This window comes from Equus quagga, chromosome 6, assembly GCF_021613505.1.
Source record: "Equus quagga isolate Etosha38 chromosome 6, UCLA_HA_Equagga_1.0, whole genome shotgun sequence".
NCBI classification, from domain to species: Eukaryota; Metazoa; Chordata; class Mammalia; order Perissodactyla; family Equidae; genus Equus; species Equus quagga.
Genome location: NC_060272.1, coordinates 64,714,887 through 64,728,121, shown reverse-complemented (window position 1 = coordinate 64,728,121; position 13,235 = coordinate 64,714,887). Strand labels below are relative to the sequence as shown.

The window sequence follows — 13,235 nt, the reverse complement described above, 5'->3', positions numbered from 1 at the left end:
CAACAGTTCAGGCACACTGAAAATACTCAATAAATGTTTGTTATTACTACATGATCATATTATACATATTACCTGATGATATACATATTTCAAATAACAACATCATGAAAAGCTTTTTGCATCAGTACATATAAACCCTGCTAATTCTTGTTAATGGCTACATAGTATTCCACAGCATGTCTCTAACATATTTAACAATCCCCTGTCGATGAGCATGTAGGTCGTTTTTCAGATCTTTTTCTACCACAGACATGCTTTAGTAAATATCCTTTTTCACATATGCAAGATATCACTTATTTGCCTAGGATTTATCATTACTCAGTTTTAGATGTAACAAAATATATGACATGATTAGAAAGAATCTGCATTATGTAGTGACAATAATGATTAATGTTTCTTGACAGCCTGTGACATGCCAAGCACTGCTCCAAGCATTTTACACATATTCTCTCATTCGGTCTTTACAATAAACCCATGAGGTCTTGTCATTATCCTCAAATTTACAGATGAAGAACTGAGACACAAACATATTAGGTAATTTGCCCAAGGCCATACTACTAGAAAGTGATTCACTGAGGAGTATAACCCAGGAAGTCTTATGAAGAAAAGCTGTTTAATTGTGAAAGGATAGATAGATGGCGGAATTAAATATGCCATAGCCTATAATACCTGGTTATCGATAATAAGAGGTGCGTAAGATATCCTTTATAGACAGCGGCTGATGATACGAGTCTTCTCAGAAATGAGGCCCATTCAGCCTATGATTATAAAGGAACTCTTCCTAAGTTTCCTTCTAACTTGGCTTTAGAAGTAAATATATCAAAATTTTCCATTAACTTATGAAGCCCTCAACCATTTATCATTATTCCTCATTTTTTTATCTTACATAAAAGGCAAATGTTTATTATTAACAATAGAGAAAAATACAAACACTATGGTACATAAAAGAGCACTTTGGGACCTACTATGTCATTTGTAGTATAGTATAGGAATGGAGGCATTAGTGAAATGTATTCACTATTCTTTCTTTTTTTTAGATTTCATATTCAGTGTGTTAATTTCACCTGTTAAGTTAGTACAGTGTTCATTGCTTTTTTTGGTCAAAAGAATTACGTCAATGCTGTCTGAAAACTAAAAGACATAAGTGAAATACATAAGTTTGGAAGGAAATCCATTTTACCCACATCACACAATTTGACTACTTTCCATCAGTGATTCAACCTCAAAAGTTGTTCCTCTGCAACTGTCTTTGCTTTTGTCTTTTAAAATAGATATAATGTTGGCTAAACATATTCTTTTTAGTAGCATTCCCAAATAATTGTGAACACTAACTCTTAACCTTTAAGTTTAATTAAATATATCATCTCTGAAAATCTAGAAGATGGCCTCATCTGGGTCCTTAACCACAAAGAATAATTGGGAATTTTCATCTGCCCTCAAAGAAGGATTCACAGATGAGAACAGAGCATGTAGGTATTCTCACCTAGATGATTTTAAAGAATTATATCATACAAGAGTACTGGGAAAGATAGCAAATAAAGTAGGGAGAATGATTGTGTAACAGAGCAATCTTGGCACTGGCACAATGAATGACAATATGAATATCCTTCACGATTTAAAAATGGGCAGCTGGATATTGCCTAATCGTCCACGTTGATATTGCCCTCCACATTTAATTGATCACAAAGCATTGTCACTATTGCTGAAATGCTTCTTGGATCTGAGTCCTCAGTCTTCTCACTTTCACTGTCCGTGTTTAAGACCTGGATTGCACATTCCCCTCAACGGTTCTCCTGCCTCTAGTCCTTCCCTGATTCAATCTACCGTAGTTCTCTTTGTACAAATCGAGCTTTGATTGTGTCACTTCAAGCTTAAAAGATTATCAGTGACTCCCCATTTTCTGTAGTTCCTGGTGTGGAATGCACGAACTTACACAGACAAAAGTGGCTCTAACCTTAACTTCTGCCCTCACCTTTTGCCCTGTCCCGCAGCTTCGTATGCTTCAGCCACCCCACTTCCTAACCCACCACTCGTGCTCAAGCCTTTCCTCCTCCTATTCCTTATGCCTGAGATGCCCTTCCCTTTCGCTGCTTTCAAACCCTGCTTAGTCTGCAAGCTCACGTTTTTCTTCTCTGGGATGTCTCGCTGCGCTCCGGCGCCGCCCTCCCCCCACACCCGCCTCCACCGTCCCCCAACCCCACCCCTGGGGCCCCCAAAGCGCTGATGCAATGACTGTGATTCTCAGACTCCAGTAGGCATCGGGTTCACCTGAGACAGTTTAAAATCTTTGACTCCCAGAGATTTTGATGTTGTTGATTTGGTGTGGGACCCAGGAATCTATGTTTAAAAAACCCCTCAGGGACTTGCAACACAGATCTGTGACCATCTTTGGGAATCATTGCCATAAAGAATAGGGTTTAGGAAATTGTAAATTATATCCCATTGAGTTAAGAAATCAATTAGTGGATCTTACCCTGTTTTCCTTCCCTTCCCTCCTTTATATATGATATCATATAGAATAGAAACAAAAATACAAAGTTTAAAAGCACTGTCCTAGAAGTCAGGGTGCTCAACAATATTTGTTGAATAAAGAACATTCATGAAGCTGCCTTCAAATTCTACTGGATGATGGAAAATTCTGATGACTGTGACATTTAAATTTTATTTTAAACTTGTATTGACCCTAAAAAAGACAAAATCAAAGTTTGGAGTGAAACTAGATTGACAGTAGACTCTCTGATAGCACCATCTTTTTGGAGAAAGGCTCATGATGTATTCTCAGCTGAAATCTTGGAAAGATTCAGTCCTTAAATTATCAGCATTCTAAACACGTACTGACTTTTCTTTATTCTCTCTGAGAAAATTATGGTTGGCAAGAAAAAGAAATGTCAAAACATGCCTTTAAACTGATACATACTCTTAAACATTCTCCTTAAATATAATTTTAACTTTATTTTTCCAACAAGAATTTTGAAAATACTTTTTAAAGACTACATATGAGGTCTTTCTTAAGAATGTATGTTTACATATTTAAAGTATTTCTTGAAAGAAAAGTAGAGAAAGACCCAGTCAAAATTCTCTAAAACTAATTTTTTAAGATGGTATCAATTTTAAGATGTTATAGGAGGCAGTTCATCGAAGGTTTTTTTTTCTCTTCTTTGTTTTTCCTTTTTAAAAAGTAATAGATACTACTTGAAAACAAAAGTTAAATGTAAAATAACTAAATGTAAATGCAAATTAATGTATGTGAGAAATATATAGCAGATGAGGTAAAATTTTCCCATAATCCCATCACTAATAAATAACCAGTTAGCAGTTGGACATATATTCTTTATTTTTGTATGCGTCAATAATACATACGTACATTTTAATAAAATGGAATAATTTTATGCATACCATTCTGTAACTACTATGTAAAAAAATTTCATTACAGAAACGTAAAAAAATAATACAGCATCATATGCGCTGTATCTAAAATTAACCACTGTTACCATTTTTCGTAGTTGTTTCAGATCTTTTAAAGGAATCAAACACTATACATAAAATATAAGTCCCCTCTGTTATCATTCAGCTTCCATAGTCCCCAAAAGCAGCAATGATCATTAATTGGATATGTATCTATTTCAATTTGCTGCTGCTTTTTTTAAATCAGCATTGCGTTTTTAAGATCTGGTCATTTTGATGCGGTTTTCTCTTTGTTTTGTAAATATAAATAAATGTTGCATTAAACATACTTGTAAATATTTCTGAGTATACATGAGCAGAATTTCTCTAAGATATATACCTAAAGATAGAATTGCTGGGTCGTGCTGGATGGACAATTTCTGTTTTCCCAGATATTACCAAATCTCTCCAAGGGATTGAGTCAATTTACCTTCCTACCAGCAACATCTGAGAATGTCTGCTTTCTTGTCTTGTTGAACTATCTAGGTTTTGCCAATCTTATGAGTATTAAATAGTGTCTCGTTATTTTAATTTTCACTTCCCTGAGTACTAATAAGATTACGTACAAATAACAAGACAAGTTTCCTTTTCTGAGACTTGCATGTTTATGTAATTTTCCAATTTTTCCATTTACTGTTAGGATTTTTGTCATAGATTTATGAGAGTTTTTATTCATTTTAGATACTAGTCTTTTGTCTTGGAGTGCGGGAATAAATATATACACTAAACAAAGTTATGTTGTAATTTTGTATATTATTACTGAGAGTTGTTTTCTGAGAATTGTGCAATAAAAAACCCACTATAATTGTATATTAATCAATATTTTCCTGTAGTCTTGTCAATTTTTGCTTTGTATATTTCAATACAAAATCAAATCAGCATATAATCTTAGTGGACTGTCCTTTTGTATTATGAAAAGTTCATCTTTATTAATGATTTTAATTGTGTTATATATATTAGTTAAATTATATTTGGACTTTTGTTAGTATTACTACACCACTTGCTTTTGTTCCTCTTGACCTAATATTTACTTTTTATATCGCTATATTTTCATATTTTCCTGTAGTTTTGTTTTACAGCTGTCTTTTATAAGTGATATGTAGTTTTGTTTTTTAATCCAATCTAACAAACTGTTTTAAACAGGAAAACTGAATCCATTTACATTTGTTTTATTTATGGATATATTTGGGCCTTTTATTTGGGGGTTCTGCTTATAGATTTTTCCCTTTTTTCCGCCCTCCTTCACAGCTTCTTGTTATGTCAAGCAAGTTTTCCTTCTTCTTTGTTATTTTGATTCTCTGCTGGTTTCTGTCCTTTTTGTGGAAACTTGTAATCTTAACAAAGATACTCTCTGCTCGTCTAACAAAGTTCCCTGTCTTGGATAAGACAAAGACTGAAGATAGTTTAGATGCCCGCTGAATTCCTCCATTTATAACCTCCTTACTATTGTCTCAAATTTTAGTTTCAGCATTAAGTTGAAAAATATCAATTATGATTATTACTTGTGCTTATGGTCAGTAGTTAGTTGGATTTACCAGCATATCTTATTGATTGCTCAACCAAGTTTCTGGCGTCCACAGTTCTTTCCTTTGAATTTGCTTTTTGCAATTTCTCAGTGTGTATCTATAGGTGGGTGAAACCCCTTCATCTCTGATGCCTTAAAATATCTATATTTTGCCCTCACTCTTGAATTATATATTTTTTTTGATCTCCATGGCTCACTTGTTGATTCATAGCCTATCTCTGGACTTAGAGACCAGCAGAACCATTCACTTTTGACTCCACTCACCACTATGATGTTCTGGTATATTTTTGATTCACAGAGATGTTTATCTTGTTTTGGGCATAGCTCTCTCTTTCCTTACAGAGTGTATTAACAATAAAAGGGAAAATCCTCAAAGCCACCAAAAAGAAATGGCATTATTACCTTTAATTTTTAATCTATCATTGCTGCTGATGAGACCAAGTGGAGAGTGTAAGATATAAAATCACAAAGCTGCCTTTAACCAGGTGTCAATGTCTCCACTAGCTTTTTTACCCCCACAAAAAAGTTAACTTCATAGGCTGGTATTTCATTTCATTAATAAACTGTAATTTAACCAATCCCCTCTGGTGGATTTTGACTTATTTCCAATTGTGCCCTAATGCAAATGAAGTACAATAAACATTCTTGTGTATGTATCTTTGTACGTTTATGTTAGTTCTATATGATAAATTCTCATATATTGAGTTGCTGAGTAAAAATCATGTCGATTAAAATCTTGTGAGAATCCTTTGTATTGTGACTGCTTTTTTGCCTTGTTTAAGGTTAGTTAGCTTAGTTAGGGGCACAGGCTTTATCTAGGTATGAATGCTAGTCTACCATTTATTTCCCTGATGTGCGCCTTTGGACAAACCTCCCTAATCTTCCATTTTCTTATCTGTGAAAAGAGGATTAATACAGCACATGCCTCATAGGGTGGTTGTGAGGATGAAGTAAGATATTGAATTCAACAATTAGTGTGGCAACTAACAATTAATTATTTGCTGAAGACACTGAAATGAGCTAGAACATGCAAATTGCAGACACTCCCAGAGGTGTCTAAAAACACTGGTGCTGTGCATGCCTAGGGGCAGAGGTTATGGAGGAAATCTCTGTACCTTCTGCTCAGTTTTGTTGTGAACCTAAAACTGCTCTAAAAATATATAGTCTATTAGAAAAAATACAACACTTGCGCCTGGGGGCACTTCTGGAACTTCTGATTTGGTAAATTGAAGGCAGGCCTAGCGTCTGTGTTTTTAAATCTCCTTGGATAATTCTAACACACCTTCAACTTAGAAAGGCCTAGTGGCAAAGTATTAAAAAGTAAAAGGAAAAAAGCCCTTTCTCTTTGAGTTTATTGAGCTTCAGTGCCCCCCCCCCCCCCCACCTTGCCCCGTGGACTTCCTCCAGATTCGAAGGGCAGCCCTGCAAAGTCATTCTCCAAAGACAACCACTGCTCCTCCTTCTGAGGCTTCTTAACTCCACTGCCTGATGCTGAGAGTGTTCTCTTCTAACTCGCCCACCACAAAGATGTCTTTATTCATTTGCTCTGACAAATGAATGATTCTATTTTACTTGGTATTCATTCACTCTGCAAATGTTAATTCAGCATCTACTGCCTGATGTTGATTATGCTACCTTTTGGGGAAAGCCAGTGAGTAAAGGAGGCTTAATTCCTCCCCTTGCCGAGCTCGGGGACAGTGGCGGATACAAGCACGCAGTGACAGTGGAGAGGGGGGCGGGCTTTGATGGGAAGGGCAGGGAACTTGACAGCTGAAGAGACTTCTAAACACTAGCCTGAAAGGAGGAGGGAGGCGTGGTCAAAGCAATGGCGGGGATAGCAAAGACTGGGAGTGGCAGACTTAAGACCTTCAAGACACCAGATCATTGAGTAGAAAAGGGGCTAAAGTGAGATTTAAAAGGCAAACTGAGACCAGATGTTTCCGTGTCTTGTAAACCATGTTAAGCAGTTTGTGAACAATCCTAAGAGCAATGAGAAACCTTGAAAGATTTTCAGCAAAGGGATTACCGTGATGAGATTTGCTTTGGGGGTCCGGGCTTTTTGGTTAAGAGCCTGGTTAAGTGGCTGTTGGGGGAATTCAAATGGCAGGTGATGCTGCATCCAGGGTAGTGGCAGTGAAACAGAGAGAAACCAGGGAGTGGGGAGGGGAGGTGACTCAGCTGACTCTGTTTGAAAGGAGTTTACCTTGAGGCGCCCATGGCACAGGGTTGAGTAGGCAACCAGTTATCAAGGTCCAAAGCTCAGAAGAGAGATCTGAGTTGGAAGTAATTCAGGGAGGTTCCTTTGTATTATTTTCAGCCCTGAACCAAAACGCAGCATAAAAGCTTTTATTTCATTCAATGCTAAGCAAACATGTTAGTTAGAGCTAGGAAGCTTAATTGACTGATGGTCCACGCACATGAGCGTAAATAAGATTTGGCTCCAGATAGCAATTACTACCAGCACCTCTTCCTTTCATCTCATGAGACACAATGTAATTGTAAACATCAATCTAGACCAGACTTAGCCAAAAAAAAGAGTTCACTTTTTCCCTGTGGGGAAAAAGACTTATTTTCCCTTTGTCTTTGCTGCAGGTGTGTGTGTTGTATGGCTTGCCAAGCCTCCTCATCAACTTCGTTTGTAGGCAACAGGCATGATCCTATCTGTGCTGTTTGTAGCGAAAGTATTCCCAACCTTGAAAAGCGTATTAAAGGTATTAATGTTTAATGAGCTAAAATAGACACTTCTGGAGCCAATGCCTTGATCTTCGCCCTTTAGTTAAAAGTGTAACTCCACAAAGGATACAAAGAAGAAAGTTTGGCTTTTCTGATGAATTTCAAACTATTTCACTAGGCCAATTTAAAACCTCCCTTGTACTGCTCACACTATTTGGACATGACTTATCTTTCCTCAGCAGAGAGGGAGTAAACATGCACTCTGGAGTGTCATCTGTGGGTGATAGAGCAATGAGGAATGACTGCTTTATGGTATCTTGTGGGTGTGGGCTGGGGGCTACATGGCTTTATTTGATCATTCTCTCGTTCCAGGTAATAATATCAGCCACTGATTGTTTTCTCCATTAAGACTGTGAACTTACAAGGCACAGTGCGTATTTGAGATCTGATTAAATAGACTGAATTGAATAGGCTTTTCTAATTTACTTGAAGTTGTAATGTGAGTATTTACGAAGCTAATAGACAAAGGTCTACAGTTTACTAAACTTTTAAGAAAAAACAAGCTCTTATACAAAAACAAACAAAAATGTTATCAGAGAGTGAGTTTAAAATCTTATTCATAAATTATAATAATTTGCCAGAACAAGCAATTCTTCTGAATTTTGCATAGATATCCCTCAACCATTGACAGTCTTCACTCATTTATCCTTTTCTTCTGTTTACTTGCTTAGGACCCATTAAAATGCTCCAGGAACATCTTATCGTTCATCTTGAGTGATATCTATAACTCAACTCACTGCTTGAAGGATTAACTCATTCATATGACCTAAGATTTTGTCCAAATGGTAACAATTGTAAAGAATATTTAAATTTTAGAGATTTTTGAAAAGGTGTTAATAAATTGAAATAATAATGTTTACTCTTTTCAGTTCTCACTCAACTAAACTGAAAAGTTGTAAAGGTGCTGATGTCTAGCTATTTTTTTTAATTAATGACATAAAAAGGGGCAGTTAACAAGAACTGTTTTTCTTATAAAACCAATTAAATTGTTTTTATCTCATCATAATCACATTATACTTTACAATGATTGCAATTGATTAATAGACCAATTTTTCAGCCATTATGAGTGAGCACAGAAGGGAAAGAAATCACATAACTTAAATCTATCGATAATCAAAACATTCATTTTAAAGAAATAAATATCTTTTCTAATGCCTTCTATTATCTGCTTTAGTAAAATTGAGAGATTTAGGATTAAAACTCTTTTTTTCCATTCCTTCTCTTTCTGCCAAACGTTAATGTACTATGTATACAATAGGCAATATGATAACGTTGTTTGCATCATTCACATAACTCTTATTATCTGTTGCACTCTGGCATGTGCCACGCCCCCCCACCTCTCTCTCATTCTCTCTCTCTCTCACACACACACACACACACATGCATATAAAGCACATATGTCAGGCATGTAATGAATGTGCTATATATCGTAACTATTATCATTACTCTTTATTCTGAATAACATCTTGGATAAAATTTTCGGAGTACTTCACAGGACTCCCCTTTTTTTTTTCTTTTATAAACTACACATTGTGCTATAACATAAAAACACTTGACCTACAGTTGACAGAATGAGTGTGAACACACACGTGCAGAACGCAGTTTCACTTCCGATGTGTAGCCCCCTTGGTCTTCAACGGTTCTGTTCACTTACATGACTTACTCTGCTCCACTCCTAGCGTGTATCTGTGAGGAGTAAGGAGGTGGGAAGATGGGAGGTATCATTATTAAATAGGACGTCCCCCCTCACTGCATTTCACAACTCTCTTCCATAACTCAGAAACCTAATCTGTAGGGTGATGTGGTTTGCCAGGAATGTGAAGAGACTTAGACCATTTGTTGGATGCAGACGATCAGGCCTCCATGATAATTATAAAAACCTTTTAAAAGACATACAGATGTGCCTAGTTTGGCCATCTGGTCAAAATAAGCATTTTCTGGGCTCTGTCTTCACCTTTGCCCCTGCTTAGACATGAGAAATGTAAGGAATTTACTGGCTTGTATTTGAGGTCTGCCTTGACTGAGGTTACTAAGATCTCCCCTTCACCTGCACACATACACGCACGTGCCCTCACACCATCCACGTGGAAAGGATGAGAAGGAGGTGAAGTTGACTCTAGTCAGATTTATGGCCCTGTGATTCCAAATACCTAAACAAAATTTCCAAGGATGGTTTTGTATTATTCAAGAGTTCAGGGGACCTATATGCTTTTTATAATGCGCCCCATAGGAAGAAACAAAGAAAACACAATTTTCGAGTTTTAATAAACATAATTTATTTGGGACAGGAAAATAAAGAATTCTAATAACTTGAGCCGTGCACAAAATGGACTTCCTTTGGGTGTGAGCCATGATTGTAGGGTTTTGTTTAATTTTGTGTGTTTGGTAATTCAATTAGATGCTCTAAAAAATGACGGTCATCACTTTAAAGGCCTTGTGTTTTGAAGAACACTGATGAGTTGCGTGTCCTTTTAGACTCAGTCCTTTTGAATCTTGTAAAACCACACACAGATGACTAAAATGTCTCAAGTCAAAGGGCTATTCGCCTTATTATGTGTATACACTCAATTGATTTATCCTTGTTAATGGTTGCTTATACAATGAGCTCACGATAGGTAAAGTATATATTCTGTATACTATTTCTGTAACTTCCTGTCAGCCTACAAATACTTCAGAATTTTTTTTAAGTAAGTACCCAAATTGTCTCTCCATTTTCTTTGTTAGTCAGCTAGCTGCTATACCTTCTGGCAGCTGTCTCGCAAGGTAGACTGTTGGTCAGGGGTGGAATCAGACAGGTGACTACTGTTAGTTCAATTCATGACCAATACTGAAGAAAAAGGCAAGTCTCCAAAGTCTGTGTCCTACTTTAATGACCTAAGTCGTGTCATTTTCATTTGTGTTTAAGGCAAATGTAAACCCCTTGGTATGAGGTTATTTCTCTACTGGAACCTCAGTTGGTGTAGGGTACCCCCAAAGCCCCAGGTAACTTACAGTCTAGCCCTGGTCTTCCTAAAGTCTTCAAGACTGGCCATTGTGTATATTCAGTCTAGTTCTGCCAGTAGGTGCTAACCATGTGGTGATTATAAAAGTCCCAAATACACTGGATTAAGGCCAAATCTAATGGACCAGAAGATGTCGTGATGCAAATAATCTCTAGAGTGAAGATGCAACAGGAGATGATAAAATGAGCAGTCAGACCAAACTTGTAAAATTTCAACTTTATGCGTTTTGTTTCATTTTGGTTCTAATCTTACCTGCTAAATTTACAAGAAGTATATTTAGAAGCCATTTATAATCCTACATTCAGGGGACAAAGTAGCTCTTATGCCTCAAGATGAAAATGTTCCATTAAGCACTTTATCATATATATATATATATTTTCAACAGAGACATTTTGACATCAAATTATATAAATCTACAGATCAAAGAGGTGTTATCTTACTGAAAGGAAAAAAATATGATGATATAAGGAAATCAATAAGATGAAGCTAACTCTTCTTTGGAACTACGTCCGTTGAGTTTGATGTGGAAAAATAAAAATCACAGAAATGGTTTCTGTTTCATTTTTAACAGAACCAGTCTTCTACTTTGGCGATGTCCAGTACTCTGTGGATGAGAGTGCCGGCTATGTGGAAGTGCGGGTGTGGAGGACGGGGACTGACTTGTCCAGGTCTTCTAGTGTCACAGTGAGATCTCGGAAAACAGATCCTCCCTCTGCTGAAGGTAAGCAGTTTCTTCCATCACCTCTTTTGATTGTTCCACAATGTTCAATTTACCTTGACACAAAATACTTTAAAGCTAAAATACTTTACTCTTATTAACACAATCTGGTTGAACGGATGTTTTTTCTGGAATTATTTCTATGGAGTAGATAAATTGAGGCTCTGTTTACTACTGTGAGAAAATACATTTAAGGGCCATGAATCAGAGGCTAAGTTACAAATACATAAGTCAAAGACTCTAAATTCTAATGCTGTATTTGCATGAATTGGTTCTCTACACTTGGTAAATCTAACATCATTGAATATTATGACATGGTATGTACTATAAGAATAATCATACCAGCCACCCTCACGGAAATCTAATGACATTTAAGTATCATGCTGGTACGCATCTCTAACTTGGCTCCCTCCTTATGCTAGCCAAGTGTCTTCATAACTACTTCAAATGCAAAGACTTTTTCCACACTTCATTATAAAAGCCATCCTAGTTGGCACATGCCTGCCTTTTATTCTGGTATCTACATCTCCAATGAGTTGATCATATAGTTTAGGACAAGCATAGGATTAGAAATTTCTTTTTAATATAATGATGTACACCTGAAACATATAATGTTATAAACCAATGTTACAGCAATAAAAAAGAAAAGAAAAGAAATTTCTTTTTTTCTTCTTCTAAATTACCAACAATGCAAACTCTCTCTCTCTTTCTCATACACACACACATGCATGCACTCATCTACACCATGCATGTTTTGTAGTAGCTCCAGAAAATAAATACAGATATTTAACTAATGTTAACCAAATGTAAATGTATATATTTTATATATAATTCATGATAATTGTATATTTGATTGATATGCTGACTATTTTAGACCTGATTTTTATTAGCTCTATTTGAGAATTTCAAAATAAAGATGGAGGAACTATAAGACAGAAAGCTAAAATAACTAGAGCTGAAATAATTTAGTTAGACATAGGTAGAACAAAGGTCAGAACCTAGTCTTTGATCTACTGTCTCAATAACAAATGTAGATACTAATCTTTATTTTGTAGCTACTGGTCTTTATTTTGCTAAATAGTATAAATAAATCTACATAATTCGCTTCTCATAATTTTGTTCAAATTTAGTCAATTCTCAATTGAATAATTCTTTTGTTACTATCATAGCTGGAACAGACTATGTGGGAATCAGTCTAAACTTGGATTTTGCACCTGGAGTCAACATGCAGACTGTTCGTGTTACCATTCTGGATGATCTTGGACAACCAGTGCTGGAGGGAATTGAGAAATTTGAACTGGTGCTTCGTATGCCTATGAATGCCGCCCTCGGCGAGCCCAGCAAAGCCACGGTGTCCATAAATGACTCTGTCTCAGACTGTGAGTGTTTATTAATTTACAATGATAAGTAAAATGATGAGCTAGAGTTTATATAAATGTTAGTAAAATGATAAACTAGAGTTTATATATCTGTATTAGTTAGCTAAGGCTGCCGTAAATAAGTACTACAGACTCAGAAATTTCTTGTCTCACAGTTCTGGAGGCTGGAGTCCATGATCAAGGCGTCAATAGGGTTGGTTCTTCTAAGGGCTGTGAGGGAAGGATCTGTTCCAGGCCTCTTTCCTTGGTTTGTAGATAACCATCTTCTCCGCATGTGTCTTTACATCATCTTCTATGTGTGTCTACATGTCCAAATTTCCCCTTGTTATAAAGACACCAGTTATATTGAATTAGGGCCCACCCTAATGACTTCATTTTTGCTTGATTACTTCTATAAAGACCCTATCACGAAATACGGTCACATTCTTAGGTAC

At 36.3% G+C, this 13,235-nt stretch overlaps 1 protein-coding gene across 1 annotated transcript in view; it reads left to right on the top strand.

The window, feature by feature from the left end:
- Positions 1 to 13,235, top strand: part of FREM2 (FRAS1 related extracellular matrix 2) — a 165,866-nt gene that overhangs the window by 112,303 nt on the left and 40,328 nt on the right. Inside the window, exons 7-8 of the mRNA XM_046664858.1 lie at positions 11,276 to 11,425; positions 12,592 to 12,801. Of these exons, the coding sequence (XP_046520814.1) occupies positions 11,276 to 11,425; positions 12,592 to 12,801 (360 nt within the window). The remainder of the gene's footprint in view (positions 1 to 11,275; positions 11,426 to 12,591; positions 12,802 to 13,235) is intronic.